The following is a 21,420-nucleotide window of genomic DNA, read 5'->3' as shown; positions in this document are numbered from 1 at the left end:
AAAGAACGTAGAGATTCAAAAGAAAATGGAAAAAGCAAAAGAGAAAACAAAACAAAACATGACAGCTAGGAAGCAACAAAAGGAAAGGTAGCATTAAACTAAAGCAGAATAAAGTCAGACAACATCACCCATGCCAGGAGTCCCATACCCTTCCCCTATGCTCCCCCATACGCATTTAGCTTTAGTATATTGCCTTTGCTATATTAAAGGAGGCACAATACATTGTTTCTGTTAATTATAGTTTCTACTTTGCATTGATTGTATTCTCCCCCCAATCCCACCCTACTTTTAGCACCTTGCAATGATGACATTCATTTGTTCTCCCTCATGTAAAAACATATTTGTACCTTTTATCATAATCATTGAGCACCCTAGGTTTCACTGAGTTATACAGTCCCAGTCTTTACCTTCTGTCTTTTGTTCTGGTGTCCCACATGGTCCTAACCTTCATCTTTCAACCATGCTCAATATCATCTTTGTTCAGTGTACTTACATTGCTGTGTTACTATCTCCCAAAATAGTTTTCCAAACCTCTCACTCCTGTCTTTTCCTTTCTGTCTGCAGTGCTCCCTTTAGTATTTCCTGTAGAGCAGATATCTTGTTCACAAACTCTGTCATTGTCTGTTTGTCAGAGTATATTTTAAGCTCTCCCTCATATATTTGATGGACAGTTTTGCCAGATATAGGATTCTTGGTTGGTGGTTTTTCTCTTTCAGTATCTGAAATATATCACCCCACTTCCTTCTTGCCTCCATGGTTTCTACTGGGAAATCCACAGTCTTATCAAGCTTCCTTTGTATGTGATGGATTGCTTTTCTCTTGCTGCTTTCAGGATTCTCTCTTTATCTGTGATGTTTGATAATCTGATTAAGTATCTTGGCATAGGCCTATTCAGAGCTATTCTGTTTGGGGTATGCTGTGCTTCTTGGATCCATAATTTTATGTCTTTCATAAGAGATGGTAAATTTTCATTGATTATTTACTCTATTATTGCTTCTGCCCCCTTTCCCTTCTCTTCTCCTTCTGGGACACCCATAACACATATATTCCTGCATTTCATTTTGTCATTCAATTCCCAGAAATGTTGCTTGCATTTTTCCATTCTTTTCTCTATCTGTTCTTTTATGTGTAGGCTTTCAGGTGCCTTGTTCTCCAGTTCCTGAGTGTTTTCTTCTGCCTCTGATATCTGCTCTTTTACGTCTCCATTGTGCCTTTCATCTCTTGTTGTGCCTTTCATTTCCATAGATTCTGCCAGTTATTTTTCAAACTTTAGATGTCTACCTTTTGTACACTCAGTGTTTTCATTATATGCTTTACTTCTTTTGCCATATCTTCCCTAAACTTTTTGAATTGATTTAGCATTAGTTGTTTAAATTCCTGTATCTCAATTGAAGTGTAAGTTTGTTCCTTTAACTGGGCCATAACTTCATTTTTTAGTGTAGGTTGTAATTTTCTGTTGTCTAGGCATTTGATTTCCTTGGATACTCCAAGCAGGTTTTCCCAAACCAGAACGGGCTCAGGTTGGGAAGTAGGTAATAGTATCTGGTTTTTCCTGAGGATTTCTTTGAAGACTGATACACCCTGTTAGGCGTGAAGTCACTGTGCTTTTTTGCCCATCAGGTGGCACCTGTCAGCCTGTAGCTCCAGACTGGTAATAAAGAGGTGTGGCCTGTGGCTGTTTTCCCCCAGACTCTGGGGTCTGGTTCTGAATGGAAGGTGGGTAGTAGAGCCGAGCCTCGCCTGTTTCCTCTTAGGGAAGATGCCCCCCCATGGGGAGATATCATTTGCATTTCAATAGTCTCTCTGACTCTGCTATCTCTACCCTTGTCTGGGTTAGAGTGCTGCAAACTGAAAACGGCTGAGGCTTTCTCCACTGAGCCAAAAAAGGGGCAGATAGTCCCCCTTCAGGGCCAGTCTGTGGGCACCCTCAGTTTCACCCATTGGCCAGGGGTGACACTTGGTCTGCTGGGTTCCCCCTCCCCCCCAGAGAGGTCCTCTCTGGTTAGTCATCACCAGTAGCCTCTGTCTGCTTATTGGGGATTCATAGCTTGTATTGAGCAGTCCACATTTGTTAATTAAAACCCCAGTTGGAGCTGGGCTGAGCTATATTTGCTTGCTTACAGAGTGCTGCTCTTTAGCACAGGGAAGCTTTGCAGTTTGGGCTGCCATGGGGGAAGGGCTCTCAGTGCAGATTCACAATTTTTACTTACAGATTTTATGCTGCAATCTCGGGCAATCCTCCCAATTCAGGTTGGTGTATGATGAGTGGACAGTCCATGTTTGTCTCCCACAGTTATTCCAGATCATTTACTTGTTGTTGCTGGTTGTTTATTAGTTGTTCCATGGAGACTAACTAGCTTCCACTCCTCTCTGTGCTGCCATCTTCTTCCCTATCTATAATGATTCCCTCTTAGCTATAAATTGTTTTGTTCAGTTACTTAAAAGTTTTATGATTATTCAGAGTTTACATTTATTGATTAGTTTTGGCAACTAATGTTTTTGCATTTTGCCTTTTGACAGTCTCTGTGACTTTTTCACAAGTAGATGTTTTTGATTTTCATATAGTCAATATCACCAGTCCTTCTTTATGATATTTAAATTTTGAATGCTAGCTATAACAGGTTTCCCCATCCAAATTTATAAAGATATTTTCCAACATTTTTATAATATTTTTATCATTTAGATTTAAAAATATGAAATAATTTATTCTATTTAATTTTACCCATGGCATATTTTAAGATACATATATCATCTTTTTAATTTATTTTAACAGATGGCTATTCAATTGTTTAACCTTAAAGATAAAATGTTCTCTCTTTACCCTAATGATTTGACCTGGTAATATTATTACATGCTATATTTCTGCATGACTTGGATCTATTTTTGGACTTTTTAATCTGCTGTGTACATTGACTATCAATGAGAAAGTACCATGCTTTTCATTATTGAAATATATAACCTGTTTAATGTCATGCAGAGCAAGTTCTCTCCCCCACATACCCACACATTGTTCTTTACTTTTACATGTGAACTTTAGGAAATAAGATGTCAATTTCATTTTAAAAGTCTCTTTTGTTAATTTATTGAGAAGATTAATAGTGAATACATTATAATTTACAACTTATAAGCTCTTTACAAGTAAGATCCACTACCTTATTAAAGAAAAATAGAGAAAAAAAGTAAGTATTGTTTTGCAATATCAATTCACCAAGGTAGCAATCACTATTCATTAGAAATAATACCAGTACACATTAAAAGAATATACTAATTTTAGTAACTAAAGTGTAATAATCATTTCCTTGAAAAAGAGAGAGGTATACAAAAAAAAAAAAAAACTTCTGTCTCTTTTTTGCTAGGATCTATAACCATGATTCATATTGTCTTATTTCACTTTAGAACTTATTATGCACTCTGTCAATAGTTCCTTTTCTCAAAGCTAATAATACATATAATGAACATAGATGATGATATTGAAAAGAAACAGTGCATGTCAGCTCTTTCTCAAGTTGTGCACTGTAGAGCAATTGTCCTTGAAGGGGCTGCTCCTAATTAATTATCATCCCTTCTTTTGTAGAGCAATCATATTGGCAAGGATTGATTGGGCGTATAAGACACTTCATTTTGTAGGTAGAAATATCCCTTAATTAAAATAATTTTACTGCTGGTAAAATTAATGTAGCCCATGCAAATTCACCAGCTTGATTTTAAAGCTGCTCTTCAATTATATTTTATGAGGAAAAAAAGGAAATAAGATCTTAATGGCACAACTAGAAGAAATAAGAAATCTTATAATACATAAAATTTACAATTCTATTTACATATTTTTTCATTTATTCTAAATTGTATTTTGGTTTGAGAACTTTACTGATAGAAATTGCATTTTTTTTTTATCCTAACATCTAAGAGGAGTTTGGGTTCTTTCCCTTAAATATTTATTGGCTATTGAACATTATTACACTGGCTTCTATCCCTTGGGAAGGATAATTCATTTAAAATCTCAGATTTGGGAGTAAGAATTTTTTTTTATTTTCACCATATTGTGATTAGCCATGTTCCCTAAGCTCTGACAAAGAATTCATGATAGAATAATGATTAATATGCTTATTGTACTTTGATGATATTTGCTCAGAACTGATATATCTGTTAGCAATTCTGATATAATATTACCCCCTTAAATTTCCCAAAATAGATGTTTTTAATTTTACTGCTTTTCATAAAATTGACTGTATTTGCTCAGAGTCTTTTACCCATGAGGAATCTGACTTCCTATTATTTCTCCCACTTAAGTAAAATTATACATGTGTGGAAAATACAGCACCCATTCTTGATTAAAACACTCAGACAGGTAGAACAGAAGAGATGTTCCTCAGCACAATAAAGGACTTATATGAAAAATCCAGACTTAACATCATAATCAATGTGAATGACTGAATGACTGAAATCTTTCCTTCTAAGGTCAGGTATAAGATAAGGAATCCTGCTTTCACCACTGCTATTCAATATTGCATTGAACATTCTAACCAGAGCAATTAAGCAAAATAAAAAAAAAATATATAAAAATAGAAATTAAATGTTTTCAAATTGGAAAGGAAGAATTAAAACAATCTCTCTCTGTGATATACATATATATATTTTAATATGTATATATTTGAATATATATATACACACACACACACACAGAAAATAAAGAATCTACAAGAAATCTACTAGAGTTGATAAATGAATTCAGGAAAGTGATGGAGTACACAATCAACATGCAAAATCAGTAGTATTTCTATACACCAGTGATGAGCAATCGGAAAAATAAATTAAGAAAATAATATTCTCAAAAGCGGTTAAAAGAATAAAATATCAAGGAATTTATTAAACCAAGGATGGAAGAGACTTGTGTATGTTAAAAAAAAATTGCAGAAAGAAATTAAAAATGTAAGGAAATGGAAAATCATCCTGTCCCCACGGACTGGAAAATTAATTGTTAAGATATCAAGACCACCCAAAGTGACTTACAGATTCAACACAATCCCAATCAAAATTCCAGCAGCCTTCTTTGCAGAAATGGAAAAGTCAATCATCATATTCATAGGACGGACAAGGATACCAAATAGATAAAATCATCTTGAAAAAGAAAAACAAATTTGGAGGACTCATACTTACTGATTTCAAAGCTCATTACAAAGGTACAGTAATCCAAACTGTGGTACTGACATAAAGACAGACACATAGGCAAGTAGAATATAATTGAGAGCATAGATATAAACCCACATATCTATGGCAAACAGATTTTTGACAAGAGTGCCAAGTCCACTCAATGGGGGAAAATAGTCTTTTCAAACAATGGTGCTGGGAAAACAGCAAAATAATGAAAAATATGAAAGTGGACACCAACCTCATATCATATACAAAAAGTAACCCAAAATGGATCAACAAAATAATGAGCTAAAACTATAAAATTCTTACCAAAAAAAAAAAAAACTAAACATTTTCAAGACCTTGTATTAGGCAATGATTTTATGCCAAAATCATGGCCTCTGAATAAAAGTATAGATGATTGATATTCATCAAAATTAAAAACTTTAGTGCATCAAAGAACATTTTCAAGAAAGTGAAAAGACAATTTATAGAATGGGAGAAAATATTTGGATGCCATATATCTGATGAGTGTGTAATATCCTGATTTATGAACAACTGACAACTCTTCAACAAAAAGACAAACAACTTAATTTTTAAAAATGAGCAAAGGAGTAGAATGACATTTTTCCAAAGAAGATACAGAAATGGCCAATAGACACATGAAAAGAAGCTCAACATTATTACCTGTTAGGGAAATGCCAGCCAAAACCACAATGAAATACCACCTCACACCTTCTTCTAATATGTCTATTATTTAAAAAAAAAAAAAAAAGGAAAATAACAAGTATAGGTAAGGATATGGAGAAATGGGAACTAAAGAACATTGTTGGTGGGAATACAAAATGATTCCACTACTGTACAAAACAGTTTGATGGTGCCTTAGAAAGTTAAATGTAGAATTCACCTTATAACCCTACAATCACACTTCCAGGTATCCACCCAAAAGAACTGAAAGCAGTGACTCAGACAGATATTTGTACACCAATGTTCACAGCAGTCATTGTTCACAATATCCCAAAAGTGAAAACAACAGTGTCCATAAGACATCAATGTATAAACAAAATGTGTTATATGCATACAATGGGATATTCTTCAGCTGTAAAAAGGAATGAAGTTCTGGTACGTGGTACAACATGATGAATCTGGAAAACATCGTATTGAATAAGATACACAAAAAGACAAATATTGTATGAAATATGACATGCTATTTATAAGAAATATCTAGAAGATTCAAATTATAGAGACAGGATATAGATTGTAGGTTTTCAGGGACAGAGGAATGGGGAGGTATTGGTTAATGCATACAGAGTTTCTGTTTATGTGTTGAAAAAGTTTTGATAACGTGTGGTAGGACAACATTGCGAATATAATTAATTGCACTGAATTGTATCCTTGAAAGTGGTTAAAATGGGAAATTTTATGTTATATGTTATATGTTTTATATATATATATCCACAATAAAAATTTTTAAAGAGCTGGAAAGGAAAGGAAAACATACAAAATCCCACAAAATTTTTGCTATTTTATTATTGTACTTCTGCTTCCATCAGCCATTTTCAGTTCCAAAAAAGTTTAAAGGGTGCAGAGTTTCTGTTTCAAGTGATGAAAAATTTGGGGTAATGAATACCGGTGATGGCAGCACAATATTGTGAATGTAGATAATATTAATCCTGCTGAATTGTACACTTGAAAGTTATTAAAATGGGAAATTTTGAGTTGTATATATGCTAGTACAGTAAAAATTAAAAAAATAAAAATAAGCTAATATATACATGAATTATTCCTTCTAAGAGACACAAACAAATCAAATATAAAAATGATGCTACCACTGAAGTCCATGAATGTATTGGGCTTGTAACAGGAGATTGTATTTCTCAATCTGCACATTGGAAACATTTGAGAAGCCTTCCACAATCTTTTGTGTCCACTCTAGTGCAACTCTGATTCAATTCTTCTGTGATGTAGTTCCAACATTAATTAGAATGTTATAAAAGTTCCTCAGGTGATTTTAATATGTTGCCAGAGTTACAAACCACTGAGCTACTCAATCACTAAATAGTCCCAAATTCATTTAATTCATTTATTTTTTCTAACCTCAGTTGTTGCTGTTGTTTGTTTGTTTTATTTGGTTGTGGCATGTGTAGAATAGTAAGCATTCATAACACAATGTCTAAAATTCCTTTTAGCACTGACATGGTGTAATCAACAAGTTATTGCTCTCTTCTACATTTTTGATCCTGAGCGTGATTTGCTTAATGAACCAATAACTATTTCTGTCATCAGTGGTTGTTAGCTCTCCATAATAATATTTTATGAGCATCATGTAATAAATTATCATGTTTTCTGTTTAAAAGACTAATTGTTAGTTTATTTCAACACTGTTTTAATGTGATAGTAGTTTTATAAGTGCAGCTGCTGTCAGTTAAGTAAAATAAGCCATTAGTTAAGAAAACAGACACATCTGATGTACTAATTTGTTGATTGTTGATAAATGTTGATGCTAAAAATATTGTTTCAGAGGAAATATTCTTTAAAGAACTAATTGAAGTACCATACAGTTTTAAGAATGTGAATCAATTTGCATGAGCTAAGCCAAATAGTATTCAAAAGTGTAATCACATAATGGAAAATTATGTTCATCAAAATAGATTATTCAATAGGAACAGTCATTCTATTCAAATGATTAAAATACACATAATAGAATATAAAAATTAGAAATATATCCTTTTAGTTGCTTAGATCAGAAAACCAAGGGCCCTCGAGGACAACTCCATCACCAGTTCCACATTTGCAATCCATTACCAAGAATTTCAAGGACATAAATTTTGAACCTGTTCACTTTTAACAATCCTCAATGCTACACCCTATTTCAAATTTCATCTCCTCACAATATGACTACAACAGACTCCTTATCATGGCATCCATTTTTCTCCTTTCCTATTTTTCCACTTGATTCTTTCTTCCTTCCTTCCTTCCTTCCCTCCCTCCCTCCCTCCTTCCTTCCTTCCTTCCTTCCTCTCTTTCTCTCTCTCTCTCTCTCTCTCTCTCTCTCTTTCTTTTTTTAATGCATCAATCCCTGCAGTAATTTCCCCTTGTTTTTGGAATAAAAGCCAAAATATTTAACTTGGCATATAGGTTCTGGCATTGCGTCTCTCCTCTAAGTCTTACTTTCATGCTTGCTCTCTGGGCTCCTACTAGGCCTTCAAAGGATTTATCCCTTCAATGGAGCATCTTCATAAATACTATTCCCTCTATCCAGAAAATTCTGTTCTCCAACTTCTCTGCATGCCTCAGTCTCCACATCTCTGTTCAATGGTCACTTTCATATGGAAATTTTTTCTGAACTCCCTATTGGCTCTCTCAATTGTCCATCCTTCTTTTGGCCCCACCCTTAAACAGACTATTTTGTTACAAGCTTTCATGAAAAGATATGCCCTCCTTAATAGTATTTTATTTCAATTCACAATTATATATTTATTATGAATAATTGTTCAATTATCCCTTCTCTTCCCAATAAACAGTAAGATCTATGAGAATATGGGATAGCTTTTGCACCAAGCAGAATTCCTGTCATGAATCAGGTGTTAAACATATATCTGTTAAAAGGAAAAAATCAGGGACTGAGAATTAATATCATTTTGATTTTATGTCATGAAATATAAAGTAAATTTTGTGAGGTTAGAAAGTAAGCATTGAAATAGGAAATTTTGAAATGATATAGACAGAATAAAATAATTTAGGACAATAATTATTACCTATAAATCTCAATTGCCACACATATTCAAAATGAGGAGGACCTTTAGTTTGGTAATTATCATGGTAGGCAGATCCACTGTAGCAGGGGTTCTAGTGAATTAGGCAAACATTCTCCAAGAACAAACCTGAATTTCTGGTGTATGCTGGTATGCATACACACTGGAAGAAGGAAATAATGAAAAAATAAAATATATCTTGATGAAATATATTTCATTATTTTGCTCATAAAATCCATAGTTAATTTCTAAATTTACCAGTTAAAGAAAGATTATACTTTTTTAAAAATCTCAGTTCATTCCTTCTATTCTTTTATCTTCTCTTTTTCTGTGGCATGTTCAAAATTCCTATGTGATATTATTTTGGCATTTTATTACTCATTGATCTACAGAGTCCCTTACCTTTTATTAGGTGGACTATACTATGTTTTTTCATAAATTAAAAATAACTATGGAGTACATTAAGAAACACACCATTTAAAATCAATGTGGCCCAATAAGATTAACACAGTGAAATATCAGGATAATGTTTATCGTAGTATTTCTGTTTTTTATTTATATTATTTGTCAATATTTTAAGATGACCAGGGAAAAATTTAATAATGTAACTTATCTATGGTAGTATCAAGCAACTTCAAATATAGGAATCATATCCTGGAGACAGACTAAGGCAATATATTCTCTTCAGAAGATAATCTAAAATCATATCTGCTACCCTGAATTTCCTGTGAACAAATTCCCCCCTAGATTTGGCAGTTGGGGGGGGGCAGGAAGTGAAACTGAGTCAAGGTGCACAAGGAATCATAACATTTGATGTTTCTTTGGCGGTAAGTGCTACATTATGTAAACTTTGTTTTGATTATTTCATTCCTGATGGATTTCTACCTGGGTTCTCACCCAAATTTCCTAATGACACAATAAAGCACAGATCTTAGAGTATAGGTCTCCATATTAATTAATATAGAAAGCAAGTTAAGAATATAAGGGCCCCTGCTGTTTGTATCACCAGTTCTGTTTCTTGGTGAAATTAATTTATTCCAAAGGAGCCTCTCTTTTACATTGAAGCCAATTTCCAATAGAATGTCATTAAGTTTTCTGAAATTTCCACAGAGAACACAAGAGGAACGGTAATAGTAACCTTTCCCCATCAATTTTATTTGGACTTATGGAGTCAAGAGGTCATTCTGGAAGTTATTCTTATGCATTATATAGATATTCCTTTTTAGTTTTTAGTGTATTAGAAGGAAATATCTGAAAATGTTGAACTGCAACAATCCAGTAACCTTGATTCTTGAAGACAAGTGTATAACTATGTAGCTTATACGGCATGACCATGTGATTGTGAAAACCTTGTGGCTCACACCCTCCTTATCCAGTGTATGGACAGATGAGTAGAAAAATAGGAACAAAAAGCAAATGAATAAGAGGGGGGTGGGAATGGGAATATGGGATGTTTTGGGTGTTCTTTTTTACGTTTTTACTTGTATTTTTATTGTTAGTCCTCTTTTTATTTGTATTACTTTTTTGGAGTAATGAAAATGTTCAAACCTTGATTGGGGTGATGACTATACAACCATTTGACAAAACAGCGAACAATAGATTGTACACTTTAATTGTATTGTATGTGACTGTATCTCAATAAAGTTGTGGAAAAAAAGGTTTACAGGGAAATGTTTGCTTAACAATTAGAAATTTTAATCTCCCAGTTTATTAATTGAAATTAATACTGCAAAATAGCCCTGATATCAAATGATATTTACAATTTAATACATGGATTAGGTAACAGATACCCAGGAGAGAGTCTGCAGCAGGGACATATGATGTAAGGGAGAAATGATCTGTTGCTCTAGACCTCTGAAATGTTTGTAGGCAAAAGGGTAGGATGGTGTGGGATTGAGAGGTGGGTGCAGTTTTTTACTAGAGCACAGCACAATGTAACATACCTGTCAGAAGTTTCCTCCATATAGAGGTGAGACTAAAAGCATTATTTGTTGAGGATTGTTCCCAGTTTGAAATATGTATCAAATTTATTAAATTGGTCCTCATATAATAAGTCTTATTCTACAAAATATTAGTTTGCATTCTGAAAGAAAACAGTCACATTCATTTTAGAAAACAACAAGTGTTTATAAATTACAAAGAAAATACTTGGAAAATATCAATGTGTTAATCTACTTTGTAGTTGATTGCCTGGTTTATTTTAAAAAACTTGAAAACAGGAATGAATTTGGTATTTGCATTTTTTGGCATACAACATGAAGATTGTATAATAATGTAATGCAAATGAGAGGGTAAGAAAAGGTAGGACAGAGAGTATCATGGGCATTTTCATATTTTGAAGAGAACTATCAAGTTTAAATTTAAAAATTTTTAAAAATCACTGAAAAGTTATAAGACAGTATAAAACCTAACAAAACCCACTGAAACATTGTGGTGATAAATGAATTTAGGGAGGAACATATTCATGTAAAGGATCATTAAACCCTTTGTGATTTGAGACATTAGAAATATTGTTTGTAATATAATATTCATGTTAAGATTTACATGGAAAGAGTTATATGAATATTATATTATATTTATGTTAAGATTTGCATGGAAAGAGTTATGTGAACATTATGAGAATGATTTTATTCTGTGCATTTCAAACAATAAAAATTATTTGTAGGAGAAAATTCCACATTTTAAGGGAACAAGGTTAGTGGTAATTGACTATATGAAAATCCTTCCAACAAATTTCTTGAATTTTCATTCTGTATTGAGTGGGATGCCAGGGGGCAGATATATGCAGGCATTCATTTGGAAGTGAACATCTATCTTATCATTGACAGTAAACTCATTAACTGGCACATATTGGAAAACCAAACTTGAACTGACTTTGAACCTTGATAAACTTGAGAGAAGCATAACTTAGTTAACAAACAATGAAATTAAGACAGTGATAAAGTGGTTACTTCATCATTGACATCATTGACAAAACAATAAGAGCAAAAAGAATCAAGAGAATCAAGAAATTTATCATGTCAGGATTTGTTACATCAGAAAGGAGCAATTCTTTCCATAGCAAAGTTTTTTATTTGATTGACAAAAAATACATACTCAAAATATTTTATAACCCTAACAAACTGATTTATCATATCATGTGCCAAATATATTCAATGTTGTTTTCCTTAAGGCTTTTCTTTTTTTATAAAGGGAAACCAATTTTGATTAAGTGTATATTCTATTTACATATTTATTTTAAGCATTTACCAAATTTTAGAAACTGTATTGAAAAATAGAGAACTAGTTTTTGTGTTTTCTTTTTGCTTTTTTTTTTGTATAATGAAGGTAATGAAAGTTAGAAAATCTCTTTCTGCTTCTTCTTTCTCTCTCCCTGTATCTCTGTGAATTGCCATTTTACCATACACATCAATTTACCATTTCTCAAATGGGTTCAAAAGTATTATTTCATTTAATTAATTCCATCAAATTTTTCAGCAGCATTGTAGGCTGTATAAAGTAGGTCTTATTATACTCTTTCAGAGAAGGAGATAAAAAAAGATGAGATTTGTTGTTTGTTTGCTTGCTTTGTTTCTAAGTTTACACACCTCAATTCTCAAAGAGCTAGGAATTCAACCCAGGTGTTGTTTTCCAAAATGCATCATCTTTTCATTGATTTATTTTGTCTTTGTTGTACAGCAGAGGTTTTATCAGTGCAAATTTTGACAGCCACTGTGAAATATTATCACTAAAAATTTGAACTCTTTGATCTTATAGTTCTCATATTTGTTTTATTGAATTGCATTGTCATTTACTGTTACATTTCATCCTTTTATAGTTAATATCAGTACATCAATTACATGTAATTTATTTGTTAAATATCTTATTCTACCAGTATGAAATATTTTTAATGATCTTTGAAGAAAGCTGCAATGAATCCACACTTGTTAATGCCCAGTTTCCACTAATATTATCACAGCCTCTTGTGGAAAAAAAATAAATCTTGAAAAATTAGTAGTAAATATGTTATTCAAATTAATAATATATTATTTATATAATAATATATTATTTAAATTAATAACCTTAACGTAATGATCTCTGTGGGGTAGAAACTAAAGATCATATATGTCCCCCCCAAAAATAGTACAGAATGAAACACAAAAGTTGGCCATTTTATTGGTTCTCTGAAGACCAATGGAAAGCAGTTTTAAGAAAAAGATTTTCAAGCATCTTGGAAAATTATATAAAGCCATTAATTGTGGTATCCCTTATTCCTAAAATTTTACCAGAAATCTCAATTTTTTTGACAGCTCAGTGACCAAGACTATACAAGATTTAAAAATTCTAATGAGAGTATTAGACAAATGTTTATTAAAATATAATATGCCCCAGATATTATGTTAAGAAAGGATACAGTTTAATGATAATATTCTTGCCTTCACAGAGCTTACAGTCAAATTGGTGTGTACATTTTTTCCAAGCAATCTCATTCAGTGTGATTCATGCTATTATAGAAAGATAATACAACATCCTGTGGAATCAGAAAGGAAGGAGAAGTCCACATAACCACAAAAGTTAGGAGGAGATTTCACTCTGGTTGAATGCATGTATTTGTAAACTGGATGAAATAGGAAAGGTATTCTAGACAGAAAGGAGATAAAATGCAGAAACGTGAAAGAGAATGGTATGGTCAAGTAACAATCAGTGATCTGGTGCAGCTGAAACATAGTCCCTTGATCATGCTATACACTTTCATTTGCATAAATAATAATAAAGATCTAGGTGAGGGGAGGAATGAGAGAAGATAGAATTACAGAGACAAGCTGCCACATTTGGGATTAATCCTAGAGGTGACGGGAAGCATTGAGAGGTTTTAAATAATGGAACTGTCCTACATGTTTGTGGCAGAAGGATCACATATTCTAGGGATCAGAGATCCAGTGGTGCTACTTACAGTAAACCTTCCTTTATTAATTGCAGAGGTAGATCAGAGAGGGTGCACAGGTCAGGAACTAGTTATAAGGTAGCTGCTAGGAGGGTTGAGTTACCAGTTGTATTAGTGAATTCATGAATTTCTGATATGCAAAAAATATATAATAAATCTAAATACATTTATTCATGTATCTGGAAGGAGTCTGTATCAATAATCAACATTAGATACAGGAGACCTTTATCTATGAATAAAAGGAAAGATTTTGGAATTTCATGGAGAAGTCATAGTAAGCACTCAGGAAACATAGTTCCCAAAATTATTTCAGTAAAGAAATTATGGGCAATGGAAACATTCACTTATTCATATATTTGTTAGCTGGATTTCATTAAAAAATAGACATCTGAGGAGTTATTCAATACGAAGTACAGGTTGTTAGATCAAAGAATTTAGTATACACAGGAAATAGTAGAATGGATTTACAGAAGCAGAAGTCCTGGGTTAACAGAGTACCTGAAAGGCTTTGCCCAAACTCTGTAGAAAAACAACAACAACAACAGAATGGAAACTATAAGAGAAAAAAAGATAATTTTGGAAAATTAATCAAAAAATTAACAGCCAATACTAAGATCCCAAGAAGGAGAGTAAAGAAGAGACATATGATAATCAAGAAAAAAGAAAAAGAAAAAAGAAAGCAAGCTTTCCTCTGAGCTGCAGAAATGCTGGAATTTTAACTTAAAACAATCTCTATCGTGTGATAACTAGGACTTTTAAAGGATGGTTGTGGCTAGATAAGAACAATGCATATTTCCATTCATTTTTTATAATTCTGAATTGTACAAATTCTAATCAGGAATAAATTAGATTCCAAAAAGTGAAAAAAAAAAAGAAAGAAAAATTGGAAAAGATCACAGACGTACATTGAATGCTGTAATCACTAATTTCTTCATAAAATAAAATTTTGAAAACTGACAAAAAATAGGGGACTGATTAAATAATAGTGCAGTCTATGGAATATTTTATAACCCAAATATCATGATTTACATTTATGTTAGCTAATGGGGAAAGATGTTAAGACAGAGGTGAGGGATTAAAATATATGTGTGCAATATATATGCAATGCCTTTCTTTAAAAACAATAATAATGTAAAAATAAAATAGATTGAGAGATATACATGTGTATGTGTGTGTGTGTGTGTGTACATATACAGACCCAAATTTCTATTTACTTTAAACATGAATAATTTAAAAATAACTATTTAATAGAAAAAGAATGTATGGCCTAATGTTTCTACATGTAGAGGGATGCCTGCAACACAAGGAGTGAAAGTTGTTTATTAATTACTTAATGTCTGATCTTTTAGTCAAATGCCCTGATATTTACCTGGTTTCTAAATTTCTTCAAAGCAAAATTTGACATGATATAAAAAGTCATGTGTATAAGATAAATTTACTTTAATAATTTTTAAGTTGATAAGGCTTTTTTTATTCTGTGGTGATATATTAGTTGATTTTTTCTCTCCAAAAAATAAAGCAGATAACAAAAAGCAAGACAAGCAATTCCCCTCAAAAAATTTTGTGATGATGAGTCAGGGAATTGAACAAATTTTAGAATTTTTCTTCACTCTGGAGCAATGTAGAGCAATCAAATAAATTACTTGAATAACCTAAACTATGTGGGATCTTGTAGAAGTACACAGATATGAATAGACAGAAAGATTGGTTTGCCATTATATACCTTCCTTTATTTCCTTTTACATTTTTTCTATGTTTTTCCATAATATTACAAAAAGAACAAAACATGTTGCTAACTCACAATCAAATGTTTTATTTTCCCATTTCAAAGCATGATTACCATTATTATGGAGGACCATTTCTTTTTGTTCCATATGCATTTGTTGGGACTCAATTCTGGGCAGAATCTTTGGTAAAGGCTATGGCACTAGGTGAAAAAAAAAAAAAAACAGCCTTGGTTCTTTTAGGCATAACTTTGACTTTAAAAGTACAAACAAAAAACTGAAATCACAAGCCCTAAATGTAATGAATTTTAGGATATCATTAGTCCAAAATATCGCAGAAGTGGACAATACCTAGACATATTTTGCTTAATTTGCCATTTGGGAGTAAAGTCATTTTGAATATCTATATCTATGTATATATAGAGATAGATATATTACATATAGTTAATTAAATTTATATAAATATATATTTATTTATATATAATCTACAAATGTTTAAAGTATTTACTTATTAATAGACATTTCCTTCCTGTTCTCAAATATATAAAATGTTGTTGAAATATTCTAGATAATTATGTATAAAGTGTAATATTCCCAAGGGTTATCCTATCTCTAATGTATTTATATATTTATTTTTTCTCAAGGAATTTTATTTGTAACCCTCCCAATATAGTGGATGCTGTTTAACTCCCATCTTGCTTTAAATTAAAAGAAGAAAATTAGAAAATATATGGCAGATATTCAGAAAATAAAGTCAGTCTTTTTTTTCAACAATGAAGCAATGTGTTTAAAAAACTATGAAAATAGTGCCATTGTTTTACCTGCTGAATCAACTTTCAGCTGACAGGCTAAATATGTCTTTGCCTCAATACTAAATCCAGATGGTTTCCTGGCACACATTTAGTCTTGCATGCCAAATGTCATTCAATTTCAGAAATGGAGTTGATAATCTAAGTTTCCAAAATAGGAAAATTATTAACTTTATTATTTCCTCTTTATTGCAGTGGTTATCTTCATCCTTCTTTTACGGCCTGGATAATGCTCACCAACTAAATGAACCACCTTATTTTTTTTATTTTCTGCTGTAGGTTATCATATTCATTCTATGCATTTTTTGGTATAAATTTTTTTATCTTTTCCAGAAAAAGAACAATACCTCAATTCCTTTAAAAATATGTCATTTTGTTTCCACAGCATTTTCAGTGTTCTGATAAATGCTGATTTTCATAACATAGATGGAAATATTTTATAAGGTTTCAACCCAGGGACAGTGAATTTTAACAAACTAAGAGTGGCCACAATTTCCTTTATTTTTCTAAGAAGTTGGGACATTAGATTGATATTTGATCCCTCATCTGTTTTAATGGAAATGAATTTTTCTTAGTAGCATTTGTTTAGACTACTTCAATCCATCAACACTGCCATTTCTCTATTTAAATAAATATGTAAACTAATATTTCTGTTAAATATCTTTTTCCATCTGTAAAAAGAGTATGCACCCTAAATCCTTCCCTCCACAATATCTTATATTTTTTCGGTATAATTTATTGTATAAGCAGTCTTTACCTAATTTCATTTTGTAAATCCAGAGAGTGACTGAATATATACTTCATTCTCTTTTACACAGTTTTATTAATCTACATCTCTATTTTGATTCCTGTGCCACATGGTTTTAAGAAATGTAACTTTGTAAATCATGTTACCACCTGGTAGTCCAAGTCATCCTTTGGTATTTTTCCTTTCATTATATCCTCTTAAATTTGTTTTTCCAGATAAAATTCAAAAAATGTTTCTTAAATATCCTTAACATGTCCATTGCTTAAGGAATATTGTACACATCATATGCATTCTAATTGCATGTCTGCCACTGTGGGGTATTCCTTCTTATAAATTGCCATTAGAGAAACATGATTTTTCTTAGGTGTTGACAGCAAAATGTGGTTAACAAAGTTGGCTGGCTTATTCTATTTCAAGCATTGGTAGACCTATTGAGGCAATCTTCCCAAAACATATATTTTTTAAGCTGAGAAACTTGGTAAATTTTTATTATTTATTTTTAATTCATATAAAAGTTAGAACTTTGATTATAAAATTTTTCTTGCATGAGGATTAGCAATATCAATCTAACACCTCCATTAATCATTAAGTAGAAAATGATCATAGGTACACTAGAATAATAGTACAGAAATATAAAGTGAGTAAAACTTTTAAATATGATAATGTAGTATGAGTTGAAAGACATTTTTGAAATGCCCACTACATTGCTCAATATGAGTTTAAGATGTATTTTGACTTGGCCCTCATATTTTGACTTGGCTGAAGTTGGACTATATAAAAAGTATACTAAAACTCACTATGATGTCTTTCTCTTCAGGGGTAATTCTAGGTAATTTAATAATTCCCTCAGGTCTTTCTTATACCCACCTTTTACATCAAGGTCTTTAATGAAGAAATTCAGAGATAATATGCTCCTCTGGGTCAACATGGGTCATTATAAAGTTCAGCTCATTCACCTTGGATGGCACTACTGGGCTCTTAACATCATTAATAGAGACTGGATACTTATATCAAGAATAAATGCTTGGCCAATTAGAACTTTATGAATAAGATGAAGAGGGACAACTAATTTTTAAAACTGAAATTTAATTTATTTCTCCTGATTTCTATATTCACTGCTCAAATGGGATAAGCCATTTTAATTTTCCCTGGATGAAAGTTTAACTGGGTGACACTGCATATTAAGTCTTTTTTGGTACAATTATGTAATTAAACTTTGCACCTCATTGTAAAGAGTTCTGGTCATCAGTATACTGTCAGTAGGAATTTTTTTGTGAGTTGAGAAACATTGCTTGGGAAAAGAAAGCTAAGTCTCTGAAGGACAGTCTGAAAAATAAAGTTAGGACTTCTGATGACTATCAGGCTGGCAGAAATTGGATAGCTGACAAAGAATCAATAAAGTAAATTTCTTTTTCTCTTCTCATAGCAGATGCAAGAATAGTTAGGGGTTGACCAGCATTTACTATTAGGAGGTCTATTTAAAATACAATAGCAAACCACCACCCCCCCCAAAAAAAAACAAATAAATACATAAAAATTGCCACATTCTTTCAGAAAGTAGGAACTTTCCTGTTCTGAACTTCTGCCTGCTTGCAAGTAATTCTTTCTCCATATAATTGCCTGTCTGTTTCCAGTCTTAAGTAGAAAAGGATAATGAAAAGCAGGGAAGGGAAAGTGGGATATATTATGCTCTGAATCTCTCTCTCTCTCCTTCCCTCTCCATCTCCCTCTCTCTCACTCCCTCTCTCTTTTTGGGTGTGTGTGGGGAGAGCATACAGAGAGAAGGAGCTCAGAGAAGCTGAGAGATACATTTTGGAGAGAAGTTAATATATGTAATACATAGTTTGCCCCTGGAGAAGCTAAGAGCCAACACCAGCCCAGACACTTGGAGATGCTGGGAGATGCAGACACAAGGATGTTTGGAGATGCTGAGCCAAGAGATGAAGCCCAGAGTTTGCCCAGAGGCACTAAGAGAGGACTCCCAGATGCTTAGAAAGAAATGCCCCAGGAGAGCCAAGCGGAAAGCTGAGAGACACTAAGAGAAAAGCCTAGAGAAATTTTGAAGAAAGCCATTTTGAAATGCAAAGGATCAGCAGACACCAGCCATGTGCCTTCCTAGCTGACAGAGGTGTTCCAGATGCCATCAGCAATCCTGCAGTGAACGTTTCCTCTTGTTGATGCTTTAGTTTGGACACATTTATGCCCTCAGAACTGTAAATTTTACATAATAAACCCCCTTTAAAAAGCCAATCCATTTCTGGTATTTTGCATTAGCAAACCTAAAAGGGCATTACCACAGAACCCGAAGGAAAAAAAAAATCATAAGAGGTTATTACGAACAATGTATGCCAACAAACTAGACAACTTAGACAAAATGGACAACTTCCTAGAAACACACAAACAACCTACACTGACTCAAGAAGAAATAGATGATGGCTTAACTAGGTGAGTTCTACCAAACATTCCAAGAAGAATTAATACCATTCTTCCTCAAATGCTTCAAAAAAATTGAAGAAGAGAGAATACTGCCTAAATCATTCTATGAAACCAGTGTTACCCTAATACCAAACCCAGATAAAGATACTACAAGAAAAGAAAACTTTTCAGACCAGTCTTCTAATAAATATAGATGCAAAAATCCTCAACAAAATATTAGCAAACTGAATCCAACAGCATATTAAAATAATTATACGCCATGTCCAAGTGGATTTTATTACAGGTGTGCAAGGGTGTTTCAACATAAGAAAATCAATTAGCATAATACATCACATTAACAAATCAAGAGGAAAAAACACATGATCATCTTGAAAAGGCATTTGACAAAATTCAGCATCCTTTCATGATAAAATCACTTCAAAAACTAGGAATTAATGGAAACTTCCTCAACATGATAAAGGGCATGTATGAAACACCCACAGCTAACATCATACTTTATGGTGAGAGACTGAAAGCTTTCCTTCTAAGATAGGGAACAAGACAAGGATGCCCCCTGTTACAAGAGCTACTCAACGTTGTACTAAAAGAGCTAGTTAAAGCAATTAGGCTAGAAAAAGAAATAAAAGACACCCAAATTGGAAAGAAAGAAGTAAACCTTTCATTATTTACAGGTGACATGATCCTATATTTTGAAAATCCAGAAAAAACAACAACAATGCTAGTTGAGCTAATAAATGAATTCAGAAAAGTAGAAGGATATAAGATCAATATGTAAAAATCAATGGTGTTTCTATACACTAGTAATGAGCTATCTAAGGAGGAAATCAAGAAAACATTCCATTTACAATAAAAACTAAAAGAATCTCTAATATCTTGGAATAAACCTAACCAAGGACATAAAGTACTTGTACACAGAAAACCAAAAAACATTGCTAAAAGAAATCAAAGAAGACCTGAAAAAATGGAAAGACATTCCATGTTCATGGATTGAAAGGCTAAATGTCATTAAGATGTCAGTCTACCCAAAGTGATCTACAGATTCAATGCAATACCAATCAAAATTCCAAGTGACTGCTTTGCAGAAATGGAAAAGCTAATTATCAGTTTTACTTGGAAGGGTAAGATGCCTTGAATAGCTAAAAACCTTTTGAAAAAGAAGAATATTTGGAGGTATCACACTTCTTGACTTTAAAGCATATTATAAAGCCACAGTGGTCAAAACAGCATGGTACTAGAATAAAGATAGACACATTGATTGATGGAATCAAATTGAGAGTTCAGAAATCAACCCTAGATCTATGGCCAATTTATTTTTGATTCAACTAAGACAGAACAGTCTCTTTATAATTGGTGTTGGGAGAAATGGATATCCATAAACAAAAGAATGAAAGAGGACCTCTATCTCACATCCTATTCAAAAATTAACTCAAAATGGGTTGAAGACCTAAACATAAGATCCAATACCATAAAATTCCTAGAAGGTAATGTAGGAAAATGTCTCCAAGATTTAGTGATAGGTAGTTTCTTAGATTTTACACCCAAAGCACAAGCAATGAAAGAAAAATTACATAAATGGGAAATCCTCAAAATTGAATACTTCAGCACTTCAAAGGATTTTGTTAAAAGGGTTTAAAGCAACTGACTCAATGGGAGAATACTTTTGGAAACTACATATCTGATAAGAGTTTGAAATCCAGATATGTAAAGAAATCCTACAATTCAACAATTTAAAAAAAAAAGTCATTTGAAAAAATGGCCAAAACATGAATAGGCATTTTTCCAAAGAGGAAATACAGATGACTAAAAAGTACACAAAGTGCTCAGCTTCACTAGCTACTAGGGAAATGACAATCAAAACCATGAGATATCATCTTATACCTACTAGAATGGTTGCTAT

General features: G+C 32.5%; 1 protein-coding gene across 1 annotated transcript in view; it reads right to left on the bottom strand.

Moving 5' to 3' along the window:
* EYS (eyes shut homolog) overlaps window positions 1-21,420 on the bottom strand; it is a 1,792,869-nt gene that overhangs the window by 1,577,516 nt on the left and 193,933 nt on the right. Inside the window, 2 exon segments of the mRNA XM_037844664.1 lie at window positions 734-741; window positions 8,886-9,045. Of these exon segments, the coding sequence (XP_037700592.1) occupies window positions 734-741; window positions 8,886-9,045 (168 nt within the window).

Source organism: Choloepus didactylus, chromosome 7 (genome assembly GCF_015220235.1).
Source record: "Choloepus didactylus isolate mChoDid1 chromosome 7, mChoDid1.pri, whole genome shotgun sequence".
Classification (NCBI taxonomy): domain Eukaryota; kingdom Metazoa; phylum Chordata; class Mammalia; order Pilosa; family Megalonychidae; genus Choloepus; species Choloepus didactylus.
The sequence above is the reverse complement of the archived record's forward strand: the minus strand, read 5'-3'. Positions and strand labels throughout refer to the sequence as shown.